The 18593-nt window shown below is 39.9% G+C and overlaps 1 protein-coding gene across 4 annotated transcripts in view; it reads left to right on the forward strand.

Moving 5' to 3' along the window:
• Positions 1–18593, forward strand: part of LOC131770735 (supervillin) — a 28235-nt gene that overhangs the window by 7440 nt on the left and 2202 nt on the right. For 2 of the 4 annotated variants that reach the window (XM_059086450.2, XM_059086448.2), the window contains exons 3-23: positions 2521–2896; positions 3289–3406; positions 4160–4253; positions 6021–6179; positions 6841–6977; positions 7387–7543; positions 8566–8720; positions 9482–9823; positions 10444–10684; positions 11199–11398; positions 11595–11671; positions 13006–13035; positions 14983–15020; positions 15189–15264; positions 15678–15815; positions 16339–16466; positions 16970–17125; positions 17408–17557; positions 17767–17888; positions 18018–18076; positions 18453–18549. In XM_059086450.2, the coding sequence (XP_058942433.2) occupies positions 2521–2896; positions 3289–3406; positions 4160–4253; positions 6021–6179; positions 6841–6977; positions 7387–7543; positions 8566–8720; positions 9482–9823; positions 10444–10684; positions 11199–11398; positions 11595–11671; positions 13006–13035; positions 14983–15020; positions 15189–15264; positions 15678–15815; positions 16339–16466; positions 16970–17125; positions 17408–17557; positions 17767–17888; positions 18018–18076; positions 18453–18549 (3050 nt within the window). Of the gene's footprint in view, positions 1–2520; positions 2897–3288; positions 3407–4159; positions 4254–6020; positions 6180–6840; positions 6978–7386; positions 7544–8565; positions 8721–9481; positions 9824–10443; positions 10685–11198; positions 11399–11594; positions 11672–13005; positions 13036–14982; positions 15021–15188; positions 15265–15677; positions 15816–16338; positions 16467–16969; positions 17126–17407; positions 17558–17766; positions 17889–18017; positions 18077–18452; positions 18550–18593 lie in introns of those variants that run through there. The other 2 variants (XM_059086449.2, XM_066160781.1) reach the window with 2 other exon arrangements.

Genomic DNA, 18593 nt, shown 5'->3' on the forward strand with positions numbered 1-18593 from the left:
GAACTAAAATGTAGACATTGCAGAGTAGACAGGAAATTAGAATGCTGTGTCCATGAAAATCCAGATTCTCAGAACTGGCAGAACAGAAAATTTGTAGTGCCCATTGTAGAGAATTAGTGGTAGGACCAGGGTAGTAGAAAGTGTAAAGTGGAACACTGAGCCCAGAGGTTAATTTGTTATTTGTGTTGATAAAATACTAATTTCTCAGAACCAGCTGAGAGCAAAGAGTGTAATGGTTAGAAAGGAGAATTTAATGGTTTATTGGTTAGAGGTGAAAACAATGATGTTATTTTAGCTCACAGGCAAAATTACAGATGTTTTTGTCTCTTGTAAAGCTGTTAGCAAGAGAAAAATAGCTGGTGATAATTGTATCAAGAAAAAAAATAATACACAGTGTTTATTGTTTTCTCTTTGTTAGCAAGGTCAATCCCACTTTGTTATGACAGTATTTTGTAACACAATCCGCTATGTTGATATTGCCAAAGATTGTTTGTTTAATCATTATGGAAGTTGTGATCATGGCCTAAAAAAGCTTAGTGTTTTACCCTTAGCTCCTCTTTTTATTACATCTCAGCCAGTGAGATTGCAAAAGAAATGTTTTAATTTTGATTAGAGATTTTAAGTGTTGATAAGCTTTGCACAGGAAACATTAACAAAAATATTAATGTATAACCTTCATGAGGATGTGCTCTGTGAATTGTTACTAAATAAGACATGGATTCAAAAGTAAGTTTACTTTTCTCTTTTTTAAATCAGTGAATGTTTCAGTTAAAATTTACCTCTGTGTCTGTGTGACAGAATGTTTAAGTTAGCAAAGGATATATTGTATAAATCTTTTAGATTTATCTGCAACTTGATACACAAATTGATGCTCTCACTGCTCTGAGTTATACAGCTGCAGCTGAGGAGTTGAAACGATTGAAAATATTTTTTGTTTCAGTTTTTCTGCCTCATGTTTGATTCTGTCAAATTAAAACAGATATTAATTTGAAAGCTGCATGTGTTTGTACTACATTTACATTGTAGTTTTGTCTGTGATCCTGTTTTGAATTGTATGTTTTCCTTATATAAATTACAGTAGTTTTATACATGTGTTCCCAAGTGTATTTGACCCCTCTTGGTGTAAATTACCTTCAAGATTTTGAGCAGGGTTGTGCGTGTATTTTCAAGAATGGAAGGCTTTTGCAAATAATTAATTTTCATTCTGTACTTTGAGTTAGAGCAGTTCTAACTAACTTGGACAATTTTGTCCTTTTAAGGAACCCTCTGATTAATATTTGATGTGTTTTTAGATCAAGTTTGCATTTGTGAAGAAACTATTTTTAAAAATCTACTATACAAAACAGTTTTAAATGTTTTGTTTATTTGTATAAAATGTCAACTGCTGTATGTCTCTGGGGTACGATAATCAATATTTAGATTTTTCTAGCCCTGAGTCTAAAATTTGGACCATTATGAAAATGTTTTTATTTTTTTAATGTATACCTGCTAATGATGCTTTTAATATATAAATTGAGACCAATACAATGGAAATGTCTGTCAAAGACAATATGATAATTAGGCATCTTTATTTTAAACAGAGGTTGGTTGTAAACATTATGGCAATCTAAAGTGATATTTAGAAAGAATAAAGGGGTGAATTTCTAAAGAAACTATGGCACTTCTTCTGTGGGAGAGTATAGCAACCTAATTTAGTACTGTCAACTGAGTTGATGTTCGTAAATTGGCCATGGTCATTTCAGTCCTACTTTGGTCACTGTAGCAAATTTAGAGTGCTATTTCAAGTCAGAGAGATTTGACATGGACAGTGAAAGGTTTGAAGTTGTTAGATCAGGAGGAAATTCCCTACTTTTCAGCTAGGCAACAATGAAAGAGAAACAAACCAGTTCTTTTTGCAACAAGATTATTCATTCTCATGAGCAGTCCAATGGAGAACAATGATGAGAGTTTGTGTGGGTACAGAAGATGGTAACCACTTTGTTGAGAGATGAGTTTCTACTCCAGGTAGCAGTGTAGAGAAATATAGGCAGCTACATGTATGTACATCATGAATTGTCTACTTGGAAAAATTTGGTGCAGTTTGTTCCACAGTATCACTATCAATTCATGTAACAGCTGATGTTGTCTTCCCCAGCCATCTTGTTTCCTCTTTGGTTTTTTCTTTTTATCTCTTGTATTTGCCTTTCAAAGAATATATTTTGCTGATTATATTTAATGATAAAACTCTGTGACAGTCAAAGTCCATCAAATAATTTGACTTCAGGTATGTCTCTTGAACCCTTTCACTTTCAAGATCTCCTTAGTAAATTTCCTTACTGTCCTCCATACAATTCTTATGATGTTAGTTTGGAGAATAGGGTATTGGATCAACTACAGAAGTAATTGCCAATTGATATTTCTCTTTATTCTCATCACTTGTCTGCTAGATATTGTATTGATATTGTAAGGAGAAATTCTGTCTTGGTCACTCATGGGAGTTAAAAGGGTTAAAAGGATGATTTTCTCTCTGTTTCCTTTCAGCTTCCAAAAGCAAATCTAAGAGAAAGTTGTCTACAACTCTGAAACCCTTCAGCATGATGAAGACAAAATCAGAATCCAATCTTGCCCAGCGATTCGACTTTGTGGCTGTGGATATTCCTCTGGATGGTGAGCCAGAGCAGGAGAAGGATAAGGAAAATGAAACACAGACAACAGAGGATAAGAAAGATGAGCCAGTTAAGCAGGATGAAGCACCTCCTCATTCCGGTCAAAGAGGAAGGCGGCCAAGTGTTTTTGAAGAGGGTCTAAAAGAATTTTATGATTCAACCACGACTGGAGAGAAGGTTGAAGCTAAGGAATCAAAGGCTCCAGAGATCACTCTGGAGGATCTTGATGCTGTTTCAGGACAGACAACAGAGTAAGTACAAATTAACCTTTTAAAACTCAAGATCTGCTTGTTAATTCTCTCCTCCAGCTGCTACACATTTCCCTTTAAATTAGTTACAAGAATTTGGTTATAGATCAAGATACCAACTTCCACCTGATAGGTTTGAGGATTCTCATTACCTGTTTGCTAGACAACATCTTGATATTACAAGGAGAAGTTACATGTTAATCACTTTTGGTAGCTTAAGTGTTGTAAAGAAATGATGTATAAAGTTTCTGAAGTCGAAGTTTGCTGCTGAAAAGAAGACAATCCTGAGTGTCAGCTGTTGGGGTTTGAAGAAATTGGCATTGGCTGGCTATTACAGTTTTTTATGAAACCCTGAAAAATACAAAAATAGTATTATCTGTAATGTTGTGTCCTAGGAAACTGACATCTTTAGCAGGGGACAGAATGAAGATTAGACCTAAGCGTCACCACAGATCAACAGCAAATCCAGTGAAAAACCTACAGCAGAGAAATGATGTGCGAACAGAGACTGAGGTAAAGTACTGGCACATGTATCTGGCCTTGCTCACTTTTGAATTCTCTGTGGTTCAGTGGTAGAACAACAGAGCACAAAATTAATAGTGGTCAATTGTCCACTGTATTATCTATCATTTATGAAAGTTTCAAAGAGTGATCTTTTTAAGAGTGCTGTCAGTGAATGTTGCTGAAGGCTTTTTATTATCTGTGTTTACCAATCAACTTGAAGCTTCAACATTCCCTCCCCCCTCTGGGAAATCCATGGGCATTTTCTGTTTTCCATGCCTGGGGGAAGGGAGGTGGGAAATTTGAACCTTGCCTGGCTGGGGTGAGGAATTTGAACTGAGAGTGTCAAGTTTTTTCAGCAGAATACTGGAGTTGTATCTTGAACTATCTTATGGTAAATAGTTTACTTTTGGGAGCAAATGCTCAGTAGAAACGGTCTACAAGATGTAGGTTGTAAAGTTTGGTCAATATGTAGAAAGTCACATTGGCTAAAATTGGGGAGGGCATTTGAAGACAGCTTTTTCCCTGGCAAAGGTGGAGGGGGGGAGGTGGCAGAATTTGAACAAACCAGTCCTCAAAAGTTCAAATGCCCAGGGGGCTGGTGGAGAGGGGGGGGGGGTCAACACATGAGAGAAGGTCATTTGATGATGATGATGATAATGATAATGATAATAATAATAATAATAATAATAATAATAATAATAATAGTTATAATAATCACAATTGTTATAGCACTTGGATAGAATCAGTTCTTTTGACTCGCAGGTTGAGCGACCGAGAATAGAAAAGAAACAGGTCACAAGTGAGCATCCTGTCATCAAGAGAAAGAAGAAGAAATACAAAGATCCTGACAACCTGTGTATGTCCTTTTTTCCTTCTAGCTGTCAAAGCACATTGTAAATTTCCACTTCTGTGTAGCATTTTAGGAAACTTGTCTGCCTTTTATCCTTGTGGATATTCATAGCATAGTAATGTGGAGAATCAATTTGTAAATTTTGTGGAAGTGGAATGGCCTTAGGAGTTTGGGGAAAACTGTATCATGGCACAGATGGCATGACCCGTTGTTAAATATGGCAGATTAATTTTGGAAGGCTTTGTTGGATATAAAGGCCATCTTTGGTGTCAAGTATTATGGTAGTGCTCACTTGTCATTCCATTTCATCTCATTCTATTTCATCTCATCCCATTTCATCTCATCCCATTTCATCTCATCCCATTTCATCTCATCCCATTTCATCTCAACCCATTTCATCTCAACCCATTTCATCTCATCCCATTTCATCTCATTTCATCTCATCCCATTTCATCTCATCCCATTTCATCTCATCCCATTTCATCTCATCTCATTTCATCTCAACCCATTTCATCTCAACCCATTTCATCTCATCCCATTTCATCTCATTTCATCTCATCCCATTTCATCTCAACCCATTTCATCTCGTCCCATTTCATCTCCTCTCATTTCATCTCATACCATTTCATCTCATACCATTTCATCTCATCTCATTTCATCTCATCCCATTTCATCTCAACCCATTTCATCTCGTCCCATTTCATCTCATCTCATTTCATCTCATCCCATTTCATCTCAACCCATTTCGTCTCATCCCATTTCATCTCATCCCATTTCATCTCATCCCATTTCATCTCATCCCGTTTCATCTTATCTCATTTCTTCTCTTCTATTTACATCTTATCTCATCTTTTCTCGTGTTATCTTTCTCTTCTCATCGTATCTCATCCCATTTCATCCCATTTTGTCTCGTCTCATTTCTTCCCATAGGTATCCGGTTAGATCGCGCCATGGTTAGATCGCTCCCAGTTAGATCGCTCCAACCAAAAGTTAGATCGCGCCACTCGAAAATTAGATCGCTCCAACCAAAAGTTAGATCGCGCCACTCGAAAGTTAGATCGCTCCATCAAATAAGTTACTTTGCTAACAACATAAGGTACTTCGCTCCATGTTATAATGTGAAGTATTACTTTCCAATGATCTTAAAAGTTTTATAGGTGATGATGTGTCTTGTGACGATTCGAGTACATCGTCCACACTTTGTCCTTCAGATTAGCCATCAAGCTACCGATGTATGATGTATATCGATGATGGAATAAAAGATCGTGGAATAGATTATAACTTTATAGACTGAAGTGTATTGAAAAAGATCAATCAAATACCAATACTCTCCAGTGTGGTCTTTTTTGCTTTTTGATGTAAGGAAACTGATATCTGCCATCTTTAATTAATAAATTCGATTACACTTCGTGATTCCCTTACATGAGGCTTTATTTGTTTTTTCTGCGTAGCTCGGATTTTTTTCAAGCGCGCGCCAGCGATTTTAATCGATTGTTAGGTAAGATATACTCGTCATTTAATGAATTATCAATTTAGATACCTTAGTTTTGCTACCTTAACCTTAGTTTTCGACATGGAGCGAAGTAAATTATGTAGGAGCGAAGCCACTTACTTGAAGGAGCGATCTAACTTGCCAGTAGAGCGATCTAACCATGGTGCGATCTTACCGTAATTCATCACATCCTATCACTACACATAACTCTACTTTCACATTACATTAAAAAACCTTGCACCAACAGTACATGTATATGATGTTCTCTTGTCTACCTACAGGGAGGCGTCACACTCTCGACTTGGCGGCATCAGCATTAGCTGGTCTGGCCAGCACTGAAGATTTCACCAAAGTCAGATTGCGTAAAACTGCTGGGCCTGAAGAGAAGGAAAAGGATGAGTACAGAGGAATAAAACCTATTATGCTGATCCACATAAAAGGTAAATAAAAATCTATTGATTTGGAAAGTCGCAAGAGTTTTTAACCCTTTAATCCCTAAGAGGGACAAGGTTCTAATTTCCTCTTACAATATCACCCCAGAATAAAAGGTTTAAGTCACGAGAATAAAGGAATGATCAGTAAGCAACGAAGCTCTTGATGGTTTTACAAATTCTCCCTGTTAGAACCTAGGAAATGTATAGAGAACAGTATGGAGAATATGCATGGTGATGTTAGGGGTATAGAGGGTTAATTGTGAGGGACTATATGACAGGAGTTACATACATACATCTGGGAGACAGAGTGGCCTGATGGTCAGTGCACTGGACTCCGGGTCGAGAGGTCTGGGTTCAAGACTTGGCCAGGTTACTGTGTTGTGTTCTTTGGCAGGACACTTTTACTCTCCCCATGTCTCTCTCCACCCAGGAAGGAGTTTAAATGGGTACTGAAGAATTGTTAGGGAAGCCTGATGAAATACTAGGGGGTAACGTTGTGATAGACTGGCATCCCATCCAGGGGGGAGTAGTTACACTCCTTGTCGCTTGATGCTTTATGGAAACTGGGAAAAGCTCCAGCTACGTGGGCCAGAAGACTGGAGTACAGACTTTATCTTTACCTTTACATACATATATTCATGTTAAGACCTTTGTGTTTTGTGTACAGGACGGCGTCATCTTCAAGTACGTCTCGTTGAACCAAGTTTAAAGTCTTTAAATTCTGGAGACTGTTTTGCTCTTGTGACAGAAAAGGATCTGTTCTCCTGGATTGGAAAGGAATCCAATCCGTATGAAAGAGCCAAGGTTTGTAAATACATGTACTTCTGTAGGAATTGCTACATGCCGTTTTTTCTATTTCTACCTTCACCTCTATATCTATCATTGCTGATACAACTATTGTTACTGATGATACTGTCACCGATATTGCTGTTTCTGCTGCCTAGTTCTGCTAATGCTGTTTCTCTTGCAGCTAATACTGCTACTGATGGTGATTCTTCCTGTTTTTTTGTTCTTTTGCTTCTTCTGCTTCTTCATTACTTTGGTTTTCTGATATTGCTTGTCTTGTTTCTTCTATTGCTTCTGCCACCACTACCACCTCTGTGTCTGCTTCTTCTGCTACTCCTGCTCAGTTTCTGCCACCACCCCTGATACTGTGTTTGTAGATCTCATTTTGGATTGTAAGTCTTAAATAATAATTTTGACTTTTCCGTAGGTGACAGAAATTGTCTCCAAGATTAAAACAAAGAATGAATTGAACTGTAAGGCGCGAGACATTGTCACCATTGAAGAAGGAGACATGGACTTCAACGCTGCCTTGGACAAATTTGCAAACATTCTGAGTGGAGATCCTGGAAGTAATCCTGTTAAAGGTTGGCTAACATTTCTCTCACCTTTAACCCTTTACATCCTCTCATCAGGATGTATTTTCTCCATACTGTTCTCTATGCATTTTCTAAGGTTCTAACAAGGAGAATTTGTTTAACAATCTAGACCTTCTTTCGTTGGTGATCATTTTCTTAATTCTTGTAACCTTACTGTGTGATTTAGGGCTGATATTGTAAGGAGAAATTAGACGCTAGTCGCTCTAAGGGATGACTGGGTTAAAACTTGCTTACTACAAGTACCTTCTGACTGAAGCAAGATATCCTACAAAGTGCCATTTGTATGTTTAACCTTTTGACTCCTAAGAGTGATTATCACAGGATCACCCCTGGATCACACGTCGACATCACGAGAATAAAGGAAATGATCACCAACTAAAGAGGCTCTTGATTGTTAAACAAATTCTCCCTGTCAGCATCATAGGAAATATAGAGAGTACTTTTAAGGGAATATGCATACTGATGTTTGAGTGAAGCAGATTAATTGCCATGATACCAAATGTTTCAAGAATGATCACCATAGCTTGAATTAAGAGTGGTGTCCAAAGCAATCAATGCCTTCTTTGGACAAACAGTTCCCTTTGGTTGACACTAAGTCATTTTCCCAGCTCTGTAGTTTTCCTTTGCCAAGGGTTTTTTCAATAATGCTGGCAGAACCGAGTGGAGTTATCGCAATGAGAAGTTTCAACCTGTCGACCCCTCGGAGTGACTTGCTCCTTATTTTCCTTTCAAGTTTCACCCTTGCATCAAATGTAAAGGAAAATATCACAAATTTAGGAAGATTCTTATCGTCAAACAAATTTTCATGGTCACTGTTATAGGGAATGGAAAGTGAATCGTGTCGAGATAATCAATACCAATGATAGGGGTATAGGGTTTATCTCAAGTGAAATCTGTAATTTACAAAATGAATTTTCTATATGCTGAATCGAGTGCAGCGGTTCACAGTCAGCACTATTATATTTTGTTTTGTCTACACTAAAATTCAGTCCCCACTTATCCTCATATAGATGCTCAAAAAATGGCGAAAGACGAAGAATACGAGAAGGGTGTAGTTAAGGGCAACATGGTTTATAAAATTCATTGGACAGATCCTCCAACTCTGATGCCAGTAGAGACTATGTGTGGACGAATTCCTCAGGTCTCCATTTTTGACACTAAGGAGGTAATTATATTTTATTAGTAAAGTTTTCCGCTTTTTGCTGGTGATCAATTATTTGATCATCTGTGAATCGTGTTCACGTTGGAAATCTTGTTTCTGTGTTTTAAAACACTGAGTCGAGGGTGACAATCTCTAACGCAGCGGTCAAGCGTCCGCGCATGAGCGAACGTCGGAATGACCAGGTGCCAGTAGTTGGCGTGCATTGAGGCTGTCACAACCTAGATGTTACAAATCAGTTAGTCCGGTGTTTTGAAAGCGTATAACTTTTTCGGTAAAGCGCAAAACAGAATAGTAAATCAACAGGATATCTGTACTTGAAAGAGCTCTGCGTTCGAAAAGTCATCAGTTTTCCTTTTCCCTGCTTTGTTTTCTTTGACAGATTTCAATGAAAATTTCAATTTTATTTCGTTTATTTTGCAAGAATGCGGTTGTTTCCTATGTTTTACTGTGAAATTTTTCACATTTAATTGGCGCACGGCCGGCCAGTATTGATTCCTTCGCGCAAGCCCGACGTTTGGTCGGTTTTTCTGCAGATTTAGCGTTTTGTTTTGAGTTTTATCAAAACAGTTATACGGTTTTTTAACACTGCGCCATACTCGATTGTGTGGTTGTGTACAACTCTTGTAAGGCAATTTGGCGCACTACCCACACGAAGCCTATACAACATTCACCCATTCACAGACATTCGACCGCTGTGTTGCCTAAATTGCATTCAGCCACACTTTTTCTCTCAGTCATAGTCAACACATTTTCTTTTTATTCAGGTTTTCATATTTGACTTTGGTTCAGAACTGTACGTTTGGAATGGACAACAATCGTTATCAGGTCAAAGAAAGTCGGCCTTCGCTCTGGCAAAACAACTATATGAAGAGCCTTTTAAACCGTATGGAAAAAATTATGATCCAATCTACCCGTATGGCAAACCCGAAAATTGCACCGAAGTAGACAATAAAGTTTCAACTGGCAGACCACCGTGGACGTTATTTGCAAGGCTTCACGAAAAGGCTGAGACAATCTTGTTTCGTGAGAAGTTCCTCGACTGGCCTGATCCAACCAAGATTATTCGGATGAAGGGACATCCTAGTACGCTTGAACTAGCACCAACGGTACAGTGAATTTTGATTACTGCTTATCATTAGGGACCAGAAGTTCACTTCTGTTCTGGTTGGTTTGGTTATTGCTAACCCTTTAAACCTCAAGGGTGACCAGCATCTAATTTCTCCCTACAGTATGCCTCCTGAATTGCACATTTAGGTCATGAGAATAAAGGAAATGGTCACCAGGAAAGGAACCTTTTGATTGGCAAACAAATTCTCTTTGTTAGCACCTTAGGAAATTTATCAAGAACAGTGTGGAGAATATGCATAGTGATGTTGGATGTAAAGGGTTAAGGGAGGAAAAGGTCAAAGGGTTCTGTACAGAGTTAAACTAAAGACGATGGTAAATTTTAAGCTTGGTCTTCAAAGCAGATTTTTGTTTAAAAGTGAATTGTTCGCGCAATAATTCCTTTGTTTCCTCGTTTCGAGCGTTTTAAAACTCGACTCGTGCCTTGAGTTTTCGAGGATCGAGATCGAGTTACGAGGGACTGTCAACTTACTTTTGAGCGGTACTTTAAATTTCAGTTTGTAAAACATACACAACACGAAAGACACGGAACAGTGTTGACAGTTTGAGAGTGAGCTTTGTTCGTGAACAGTGATATGTTGGTTTTCTCCGTGACTTTTAGCCTCCTCCTGTGGAACTGAAGCCCTGTGACCCTAAGAGCATGCTGAAAAGTCCACCGCCATTGCCAAGCCAGATGTTTGAAGGGACGAATGTTGGGCGTGGCAATGGGATTCCCACTGTGTGGGTGGGTGACGTTTACAAGGAGGGAAACCTTGTGACAACCGCCGGTCTAACAGTGTGGCATATTAACGAGTATAGACACTTTGAGGTACAGCCAGCACAACATGGACATTTCCACTCAGGTAAACACATCAATGCTGATAGTGTTATTTATTATTGTATGATTGTTGTTTAGTAAGTGGTTGGCGTACGGGGCAGGGAGGACTGAGTACGAACCATTGCCGAGTCTCTGTAATATTGTCTGAGGCAAAACACGTCAATAACTGAGTGCCTTTCTCCACGCAGGAATTTAAACCTTCCGAGTGTCTGGCTTGTAATTTCTCCTTAGATTATCACTTTTAAATCAAATGTAAAGTTCATGAGAATAACAGAAGTGATCACAAATTTAAGAAGCTCCTGATTGTCAAACAAATTCTTCTAGTGAGTACCACAGAAGAAGTAAAGAGAACAGTGGGGAGAAAATGGATGCTAATTTAAGGATAGAAAAGGTTAAATAGGTTGCTTGTGAAATGTTAGGAAAACTCGACATAATGCCCGTGGGGGGGGGGGGGGGGAGATTTCAATGGATTAGCTGAGAGCAGACTTCCATTCAATGTCTTTAAGACGTTACTTTAATGTAGTATTTTGATGTTGCAGGGGAAGGCTATGTGATCAGGTGGGCCTACTTTGTGCTCGCCGACAGAATAGTCAAAGATCGGAAGTCCCGTTGTCGTTCAACCGTTGCTGGGCGCGTCCGCTGCGCTTACTTTTTCTGGCAAGGAAATGACTGTTCTGTGAATGAGAAGGGTGCAGCTGCCATCATGGCTGTAGAACTTGATGAAGAAAAAGGACCGCAGGTAACGATATGAAATGTGTATTGAAAGCCTTATCCTGACGTAGTTTGTGTGTGCCGTCCTGTCTCTGTTTGCCTTCTTGCTTGCCTAGTTCTCTCGTCTTTTCGTCTGTCAGTCAGTATCTTCTTCTTTTGGCTGTTTTGTCTTTTTTTTAAATTTCTTTTGATTGGTTAGTTTTACCTCGATGTTATCTTTACAGGTAAGAGTGGTGCAAGGAAAGGAAACTCCAGTATTTCTAAATCTCTTCAAAGGGGGAATGATTATCCATACTGGCAGGTACACAGTTTGTGAACATCTAGTTTTGATCAGCCAGCAGTATTTGATTATCAGTAATATTTGATCTTGAGCCAAAATTTGTTCGAGTGATTGCCTTCTCGGTGGAAAAAAAAATCACTCTCGCAGCGTCTCTCTTCACAGAGGAGTACAAATTGACAAGGAAACGCGAAAATTATCCAAGGTGGGGTGATGAAGGGAGTATCTTAGGATGGATTAGCTGCCTGTCTTAAAGGAGTAGCAATAATACTCACTTTATTCTATGGAAACCGGGATAAGCTTCAGCGGTTTGGGCCATAAAGCTCATGCGCAGAAGTCGTCTTTGAATAATGAATCTGTATTTCAGATATTTCCTCAAAAATGTCCTTCACTGGTCAAATTTTCAGCAACCTGCTGTCCATTACACTAACACAATGCATGAATATTGGACGTCAATTTTATCATTGCGTTGCAATCAAACAGCAGAAATTCATGTTGGATGTTCTCAATCACGCTACCACGAACACAGCATTCGAGTGTGTTGATTCACTGGTAAACTTTATCATCAGGAGTCGAAATTATTCACGTATTCGTTGCATGTGTACATTATATATGTCCATATATCATTTATCACGATTTAATTTGAATCGAAGTGCAGTTAGGGTACTTGACTCGAGAACAGAAGCATCTCTCATTCTGTGTGAATAAAAGAGCCGATGAAAACTCGTGTTGAGACCAGCTTGCGAGCAAGCCTCATTCTTAGCGCTGCAGGACGCGCGTTTCTCCTCTGCGGAAAGAGCACAGACGAGTCAGGGAGAGGTTTGCGTGGCTCAAGGCGTTATACTTTCGCGCAGGCGAGGAAGTGTTCGCGCTGAAGCGCCAATAACGAGGGCCTGTTGATATTGCTTTCGGTGCGCGAAAACGCGAGCGATCAAGTCGCGATTGGCTTTTTCATTTTTGCATCCAATCGGTTGAGAAAGTGGGTCGAGTTTTTTCGACCAATCAGAGAGCGAAGTATAGCGAAGTGACAAGACAATTTCGGATTGCCTTTAAATGCTCACTTATAAATTGCTGTATCACGCTAGAACAAATCATTTTCTAAGCAGGCAGCCATACTAAACTTGCAATGGGAGATGCTTTTTTCTCAGGCCAAATAAATGTTTATCAATGATCGTGATAATGAACAGTTTAAAGGAGCGATGTGTCTAACTTTTTTTAGATAATCTACCGATCCAAAAAAACACACAGAGAAGAATGTTCTTAACTTTGAAAATGAAGATGGGAGAAAAGCTGAGCTACTTTTTGACAAATACTATTGTTTATGTGAAATTTCACTTCACTAATTCTTTTATTAACAGCTTACCCAAGGGCTGGTATGACACAGAGACGTAAGTTTAGTTCTGATTTTCTAACAATAATATCCGCGTAAGGAATTATTTTAAACAATATCTTGGCAGGAAAACTTCCCCTACCTGAACCAACTTTAATTTCTTCGTTAGAGCAGTTTTTAATTGGGTGTAGTGAAACCAGAACCAAAATAATCAAAGTGACCAATTGGAACAAAGGTTTACATTATCATTAACCAATGAGAGCTCTAAGTGAAAACTTGCCAACTGCTTGAAGCGCGGGAAAACGCGAACGGCCGGGTCGCGGTTGTTTTTTAGTTTGCATCTGATTGGTTGAGAGGATGGTGCGAATCAAGTTAAGGATGGCGCGAGCAAAGTTGAGCGAAACGAAAGCAATCACGGGTTACTTTTGACACCCAGTAGAAAATTGCTCTGCTTTAAATCAAACTTTTTTTTGACGAGGGCGTTACTGACTGGCTTAAAACTCTAACTTGCCTTGAAAAGAAAGAACCAAGTTCTGAATTAACAGTAAAATCACGTAACAGTAAAAATGTAGCGTAATTTGGCGGGCGAGTGCTCATTATTTTCTCGGCGAAAATTATGACCGCCATCTTTGATTTTAATGGAAGCGGATGGCTGACGGAGAGAAAGAAATTTTTCCTAAGGGGTGAGCGACAGTAAAGAAACAAGGAGAGGGGTGGGGGTGGGAGAGTTTTTTCGCTTTTCCCCGCTCATCCCCCCCCCCCCACTGTGGACTATAACTCCAAATCAAACATGGCTAGTTGAATAAACGATGGTTCGCTTCTTAGCGTTAATTCACCCTATTAAGACGCCTGCACTGCAAGCTCATGAAAATTTTAATGCTAAAGACCAAACCCATAAACTTCCTGATGAAACCACAATAATCGAAAATAATTATTTCAACAAGTATGCTTTGGAGCGCAAAACATCACGGTAACCTATGAGAAGCATAATTGAAACAAAGTTTAAAGAAAATAATTTTCATTTTTCCTGAAGTTAGTATTAAAATAATTCAAATTGTAAATGGAACTAACGTCTGAAAACTCATTTGTCAAATTTCATAATTACATGATTTCCTGTTCATGATTCCGCCTCACTGCCACTGCCACTGTCACCCGCATAGTATATGTCATTTTGTTTAGCATTTCATGTCTTCTCAGTGGACACTGTGTGGTCACTTACATGTGGTTATTGGGGCCCTTAAGCACCACGACGACGACGCCGACGAATGATAGGCCTGTTGGTTGTCACACAACGCCCCTCTCCTCTGAGAGGGGGCGTTGCGTGACACCCTTAAGAACAACTGAGAAGGAGATAAGTGATGGATTCAACGTGTTTTCAGTTTAAAACGCCGCGCGACCTCATCATCAGCATAACATGCGATGGCAGCCCTCGGTTCAAAAAATTTTGAATAATTTGCCGTCGCGGATCCCGCCTCTAGACTTCGCTAATGTGATAATTTTACGCTGTTGTTTAGCAGAGGACGGCAAGGAAATGTACGAACTTTAAAACTTTCGTGCTGCGTCATGTAAGTGTTCCAATGTTGTTTGGCCTAATTCTTGTTGCCTTCGCCGTCGTGGTTTGCTTAATGTCCCAACTGTATAAGATAGACTTCTTTGGTAGGACGACAGACTGAACTCACAGGATGCGCAAGTAACGCACATACAGACCATCATTCCGTACACTCAGTTATTGGGTCGTCACCTACCGCACATAGACGCCTTACGTAGACAAACAAGGGGTAGGGGTGGGGTGGCTGACACTTGGAGGGGTGAAGGTGTTTCAAAGTAGACACCACCCTTAGTCAGGAGCATATCACGAGTGTGGTGGTTGGGCTCGTCTCTCTTGGTCCTTAGCTTATCTCTTGCGGGATGGCCGGTCGTTTGTGCTTATGTCAGAGGTGTTGAAGAGCAAGCACAAAGAACATTAACTGGTTCTCATAACTTGATACTTTCACTTGCTCAATAGGAAAAACATGGTAGACGAGAACACAGCGAAATTCACAGGTAGGCTTAACTCATTAACTTTGAGAGAAGATTTACTCGTTACTTCCTCTCCTCTCAGTGAACAAGTTATGAGAATAACCTTCGTCATGTTATCTTGATGTAAAACTAAATTTTCAATAATAACAATAATACTATAACTCGCTTTCATTTGCTTTCGTTTTCTGCCAGATTCCTCTGAGACTCGTTTGTATGTGATTCGTAATGAAGAACCTGGAGAGGCCTACCTGAATCAAGTCAAAGCAAGGTAAAGGCTTACTGTGTTGTGATCATTTCACTGTTGTGTCACATTAGGCACAGTTTTAATCTCCTCACGCGATACGCTTGTCACGCGGAAAGTTTGTCTTTTCACGCGTCTTGAAATACTCTCTCATGATATTTTGGAATGTTTTCTCACATAAAATACAGCTTGTCCCACCAAACACGCATATCGCGCAACACGTTCTTCACGAAACGCGCTCGTTTTAGATACTCCCAGGTGATCATTTGATTATTATATCGCATGAACTACAGTTCTAGTCTCCTCACGCACCGCGCTTATCGCTCAAAACGGTCGTCACACAACAAGTTGGTCACGTAACACGCTCGTTTGGCTTGAATACCTCAGATGAGAGCTCTAAAGGAGACAAAGACGCAACTTTTATTTTTTTCATCTCATAGTTCATATTCGCTGCGATCAAGGACCAGTTTAGTTCTGGTGTCACGGCGTGAAGCTCACATCTACTTGTGGCATGGATGTAAATCCAGTGAAGATTCCCGCGCCACAGCCAAAGCAGCTGCCAAGAAAGTCCAGGAAAGGTAAGGCAGAAGTAAACAGATGCAAAACAGTTATGGCACAGGGAGTGTTGTGGCAGATTGGGCATTGGGTTTGCTTTACCAAGTTAAGGCAATTTTCAGTTGAGTCTCAAAAGTATTGTGGTGTTTTTCCTTCTGCGTTCTTTAAGTTTAAGTTCTTTTCTTGTTTGAGAAAACTCTCTCTATCCTTCAACCCAAAGAGAGGCAGAAATAATCCTACTTGCGACTTGGGTACTCTCGTTTTTGCTGGCTTCATGCAGTTGACGCGTTTTTTCTCGAGTTCCTATGGGCTCGTTTTGATATTTTCGTTCGTTATCATTGGCTGTTGTCACTACTGCGGTTTTGGTTGCCGTACAGTCGAATTTACACTACCACGCTCTTTGATTGGTCGGGCGAATCCGCGCCGCCCTCTCAACCAATCAGATGCAGACTTAAAAGCCATCGTGTCCGACTCACTCGCTTTTCCCGCCATTGAGTTGTACTCGATATGTGTTTTTAGTTACGCCTTTTTGATGTTCCATTGCAGGAAGAGTGTTGATTGCAATATGGCTGGGATTACAGCCTTTTCTCTCAGTGAAATCGAGGAAGGAAGCGAAACAGAAGAGTTTTGGAAAGTGATCGGAGGAAAGAAGTACTACTGCAGTTTGGCGCATGGTATGTAACTGACCTTGTTCACTCGTCGTGCTTATAGGCGCAGAACGGATAAATGATACATCAGCCCATATGAACGTGGAGTAGACATCATTAGAAAGTGCTTCTCAGGAGCTTTCATGGACTAGAAACAAACAAGGGTTTCCATCCGTAGCTTCCGTCTTAAGTTGGAAGATTTCATCCACAGACCTCTGCTAGAACAAACTTGTAAAGCAACGTCATCACACCACGTGAATACTGCTGAAAGGGTTTATTTTTTTTACTGTGGGACTGTTCTAGTTTAGTGGAACCTAACGTTTGACGAACAGGAATAGAGTAAGGAAAGTTTTGGCTCATCCTAGTCTTTTTCGGCTGCCATTTTGGAATGTTTTGCGGAGGGTAGCATTGTGTGACGTCTGAAAAAAATGAATTAGGACAGGTTTCCTCTCGATTCTTGCTCGACTACGGTGTGTTGTTATGAGGATTTGTTTACGTGTTTATTTAAGAAAGATTTTTTTTTGTCGTAGATCCATCCAAACACAACTACCAACCTCGACTTTTTGAACTAAGCAGTGCCACTGGAAAATTCACAGCGAGTGAAGTTTTGTGTCCCTCACGATCGGAACCAAAACTGTGCCCGTTTCCATTCCTACAAGAAGACCTTTATACGGCCAAACAACCAGGTGCGGAAGCTAAGCATAGTTGTTACAAAACTGCATAGGATAATCGCAATGTAAGGAGATTTGCGCGAGGAATAAGGAATGAGAGAGAGAGAGAGAGAGAGAGAGAGGCAGAGGGAGACGAGACGCCTTTTCCATTAACACTCCCTTCCCGGCCTTTTCCTCCCGCACCCTGCTACCCTGCTACCCCTCCCTGCTATCCCTCTCCCCCTCCCCCCTCCCCCCCAGAAGACAAGTTTTTCTAAGACACAGATTTTTGATTATTAATTCGAGGATTATTTGCAGGGTTGTTTATCGTAGACGGTTACTATGAAGTCTACGTTTGGGAGGGTTGGATGCCTGAGGATGACGATGATGTGCGAACAGGCTCCGGAAGACAGCGCTGGGACAGAGACAGAAAACTCGCTATGGAAACGGCGCTGAGTTATGCTAAAGGTGTGCGATTTGTTTTTTTCCCTCTCTCGCTGCAAGTGATATTTTTGTCTTTATGTGTATCGTTGTGTTTCTCAAGTCTATTAGTTGCCAAGTTAATTTCCAGTCATTATGAAATATGAGATATTAACTTTTCTATCTATCATTGATTCCTTTCAATGATTTATGGTATTAATTTTTATTTATTTATTTATTTATTTCGTATTCCTCAGAGGCTGGAAAGCGCGTCTCTCACCGTGTGTACGTGGTGTATGCCGGCATGGAACCGATGATGTTTAAGGTTCTTTTTCCTTACTGGAATGATACACCAGATGTCATCAAAATACAGAAACTGGTATGTACTATGTCGAAGCATGCAAGCAAGCAAGTTTTCCTTGGCAAGTTGCACTCCTTTTAGTAGAATTAAAAAGCCGCCCTATGCTTCTTTTATCGTAATCAGTCATTCTTGTTGTCTCTTTTCTAGGACGGAAAGCAACCTAATACAAAACACTCTGCCAGCGACTTACTACAACAGTTTACAAAGTGAGTGACTATAGAATCATGTTTCCTGTCACACAGAGCTGTGTTCTTCTCCTTCAGCAGTTTCCATCAGTGCTTCTGGTATGAGATTTTCCAGACTGTGACAGAGGGCGCACGCTTAAACATTGCAATTATGCAGAGTTTGCTTTAGTAAGCTCTGTGATTGGTCCAGACTAACGCACCATTCTGTTAACCATTCAGATACATACTAAATCGTTGTCGACGTGGTTGCCTGCATTTTCCCGCGTTTTAGACATTGTGTTTGTTTTAAATTTGGATGTCCATTGGCTCCACGTGTTTATTTTCTTTTATATGATTGGCTGATCTTGTTATTGTGTGTATGGTCTCTATCTTAACTACTCCTGAATTGCTTTCAAAGGGATTTTTACACACTGGCTGAACTTCAGAAGATACCACCACCCCAAGGAGTCGATCCAGCGAAACTTGAAGTTTACTTAAGCGATAATGACTTTAAGGTGAGTTCAGAATGAATTTAATGAGAAAGTGCTCCAACTTACGT

Source organism: Pocillopora verrucosa, chromosome 13 (assembly GCF_036669915.1).
Source record: "Pocillopora verrucosa isolate sample1 chromosome 13, ASM3666991v2, whole genome shotgun sequence".
Classification (NCBI taxonomy): Eukaryota; Metazoa; Cnidaria; class Anthozoa; order Scleractinia; family Pocilloporidae; genus Pocillopora; species Pocillopora verrucosa.